Source organism: Austrofundulus limnaeus, unplaced genomic scaffold, assembly GCF_001266775.1.
Source record: "Austrofundulus limnaeus strain Quisiro unplaced genomic scaffold, Austrofundulus_limnaeus-1.0 Scaffold2720, whole genome shotgun sequence".
NCBI lineage: Eukaryota > Metazoa > Chordata > Actinopteri > Cyprinodontiformes > Rivulidae > Austrofundulus > Austrofundulus limnaeus.
In genome coordinates, this window is record NW_013955122.1 from 17,611 (window position 1) to 20,957 (window position 3,347).

General features: G+C 43.5%; 2 protein-coding genes across 2 annotated transcripts in view; one reads left to right on the top strand and one right to left on the bottom strand.

The window, feature by feature from the left end:
* Window positions 1-3,136, bottom strand: part of aldh4a1 (aldehyde dehydrogenase 4 family, member A1) — a gene marked incomplete at its 3' end in the record, with an annotated part of 11,523 nt that extends 8,387 nt beyond the window's left edge. The window contains 2 exon segments of the mRNA XM_014000122.1: window positions 2,716-2,959; window positions 3,049-3,136. Coding sequence (XP_013855576.1) covers window positions 2,716-2,756 — 41 coding nt within the window.
* LOC106511367 (E3 ubiquitin-protein ligase RNF123) overlaps window positions 3,114-3,347 on the top strand; it is a gene marked incomplete at its 3' end in the record, with an annotated part of 5,092 nt that continues 4,858 nt past the window's right edge. Inside the window, 1 exon segment of the mRNA XM_014000123.1 lies at window positions 3,114-3,177.

A 3,347-nucleotide genomic window follows, 5' to 3' on the forward strand; every position in this document is an offset into this window, starting at 1 on the left:
AGAAGAGAGAAGTTCTTACACCTGCAGAGAGAAGAGAGAAGTTCTTACACCTGCAGAGAGAAGAGAGAAGTTCTTACACATGCAGAGAGAATGTCTTAAAGACGCAGAGAGAAGTTCTTAAACCTGAAGAGAGGAGAGAGAAGTTCATAAAGCTACATAAAGAGACAAGTTCTTACAGCTGCAGAGAGAACGTCTTACAGCTGCAGAGAGAACGTCTTACAGCTGCAGAGAGAACGTCTTACAGCTGCAGAGAGAACGTCTTACAGCTGCAGAGAGAAGTTCTTACAGCAGCAGAGAGAAGAGTAAGGTCTTAAATGTAACCTGGTCAGGGATCAGGTCCTGCTGGGACCTGCAGGGTTTTAAGAAGACCCGGTCCAACAGAAGGCTCATCGGGTTTAATGAACAAACAGAACCTGGGTTATTGACCTGGAACCTGTGTATCAGTAACTGGACTTGGTTTTATCTGGACTTGGTCCAGCAGCTGCAGACCTCGTGCTCACAGTTAGAGTCTGACTGAACCAAAGCGGACCTCCGACCGGTTCCTGACAGAACCCAGCACACGTCTTGTCAGAACTCTAAACTGCTGGTCCGACAGAAACTCAACATTTCTCTAAATTTAAGCCTAAAAAGCTCCGGATCCAGATTCAGACTGACCAGGACCAGAACCAGGACCTGTAGTCGGACTCAGCCCTTCTCTTCACTCATGTTCCTGATCAGAACCAAGTGGCTCAGCAGGGCGGTTCTGCACAGTCGGGTCTGATTACAACAGGACCTGAACTCTGAGCTGATTCTTGGGGGGGGGGGGGGGGCAGAACCAGCTGGGTGGACAGAACCGACCCAGACCTCAGTCCAGCTGTGTTTGTTCTCAGTGACCCTGGGTGCTGGTGATACGGTACCACCAGTCCAATCAGCAGGCTCTGGTCTTATCAGAACCGGACAGCTGGACCGCCTGAGTCTGGTTCCACAGAGGCTCAAACTATTTCTGGTCCAGGTCCGGTTACAGCCGTGCACAGACAAGCTGGAGCGTGCACGTGAGGTTCTTTCTTTGGCTCCTCCCACAGTTACATGTGTGATGTGTTTAAGGTCCAGTAAGGAGTGGGACATTTGAGTTGTGTGGTTCTTCTGCAACAACAAACAGTTTCAGGACCAACGTTCCCTCAGAACGTTTGTTTGTAAAGCTTTGAAATGTTAAAGGTTCTAAATATTTATGAGGCCGTGCATCAGAGGATGGACCTTCAGAACATCAGAGGAACCTTCAGAACATCAGAGGATGGACCTTCAGAACATCAGAGGATGGACCTTCAGAACATCAGAACATCAGAGGATGAACCTTCAGAACATCAGAGGATGGACCTTCAGAACATCAGAGGAACCTTCAGAACATCAGAGGATGGACCTTCAGAACATCAGAGGAACCTTCAGAACATCAGAGGATGGACCTTCAGAACATCAGAACATCAGAGGATGGACCTTCAGAACATCAGAGGAACCTTCAGAACAGTGGAGTAAACCTGTGTATAAGTACTCAGACTGACCCAGAAGACTGAAGTTGTTCTCAAAACCAGAACCAGAACCTGATTCATTGAGGTTAAAGTGAACCTGCAGCCTGTGACATGGTGGTTCTTTGATGAGCTCCGTGTGAAAACTTTCATTTTTATCTCCCAAAATGGAATTTACCAGGTGACTTAAAGCCTTACTAAAACTATTAAATAATCTAACTCAAAGTATAAAAGTAATAATCATCCCATAATCCCACATTTAACCCCAGATTAATGGTGTTTCACTCACTGACAAAACATTCAATAACCACAGTTAGAAAGTGTCTAAATGATACATTATTCCTGGGAAAATTAATAAAATTAACAAACTTTGCAAATATGAAAAAAAATCTATTGAAAAATTAAGAACTTTAAACTTTAAACTCCTCGGTACAACCAGAAACTAAAGAAACACACTTTAAAACTTTAAATGAAATTTACCCTTTTAAAGAGCAAAGAAATCATTTTAACACTGACGACAATAACTGTTGTTTTTATGAAAAGAATATAGAAACAATAGAGCACATTTTTTATGAATGTAACTAGATCTAAAAATGTTGGGATTACCTTGAAAAGTGGTTAAAACTGAAAACGACACTTCCTGAATCTGTCTGTAGACACATGATAACATTAACAAGATAAAAATATAACTCTGTTGTAATCTGATTTTATAACAAACAATATTATTTATTCATAAACAAAGAGGTCATGTCCAGTCTGCAGCACGTTTTATCTGAATACAGATCTGTTTAAATCTATGAAATATGTTAAAAACTATGACGACCTGTTTGAATTACTGGTGGAATATTAACCACCAGTTAATCCTAAAACACATAATCCCTGTTAATTCTTTATTTACACTTGTTTATTTAGTTTAGTTATTATTTTTCTGTATTTATTTACCTGATGTTCTGATTTCTAACTCTTGCTCTGCTCTGTTAGTTTGTGTAACTTTGTGAGTTGTTATAATTGTTTGTACATGTTCTAATAAAATACTAATAAAACTGACAGGTGAGTGATCAGGTGATTGACAGGTGACTGACAGGTGAGTGACAGGTGATTGATCAGGTGATTGATCAGGTGACTGACAGGTGAGTGCACAGATCAAAGGCTCCGCTCTGACTGGGGTCAGAGGAGTCTCGTGCCCGGCTCACGTGCGGAGCTCAGCGGGACTTACCCCCTCCAGGAGCGGCCCGCAGCCCCCGCCACACGGAGCATGTTCCTGCCTGGAGTCGACGGGACGAGGAGCAGAGGAGAAGCGGCTGCCTGAGCTCCGGACGGTACCGATCACCGATCAATAAAGAGCTGAGAGGACGGATCTGACCCAGAGCAGGACCGAGCCGAACCGGACCCGGATAGCTGCTAACTAACAGGGTAGAACCGCTGAAGAACACGGCTCCTCCTTCCTCTTCAAGCTGCAGCTGCAGAGTTTTAATAAACACCGTAAAAATAAACCTTTTTCTTTATAAAGCTGATTCAACAGAAGATAAAAGTTCTTTAAAACTCTTACATGTCTTCAAGCTGAAGCTCCAACAGCCCCGGAGACATGGACCTGCCCGAGGGTGGAATCCAGCCGACCAATCAGAGAGCAGCTTTCAGAACCCGCCCCTTTTCCTGTCAGAGACTGTTTCCGCTTCCTGTAAGTGAAACAGGTTCACAAGTGTCACTGATTTTAGTAAAACACCGTGAAACAGGAGCTGAAGAACAAACAGGAAGTCATTAAAACACCTGATTCATGGTTATTTACCAGAACCAGACTGACTGGACCAGAACTTTAGACACAACATTTCCTGTATGGAGCTGAACTGG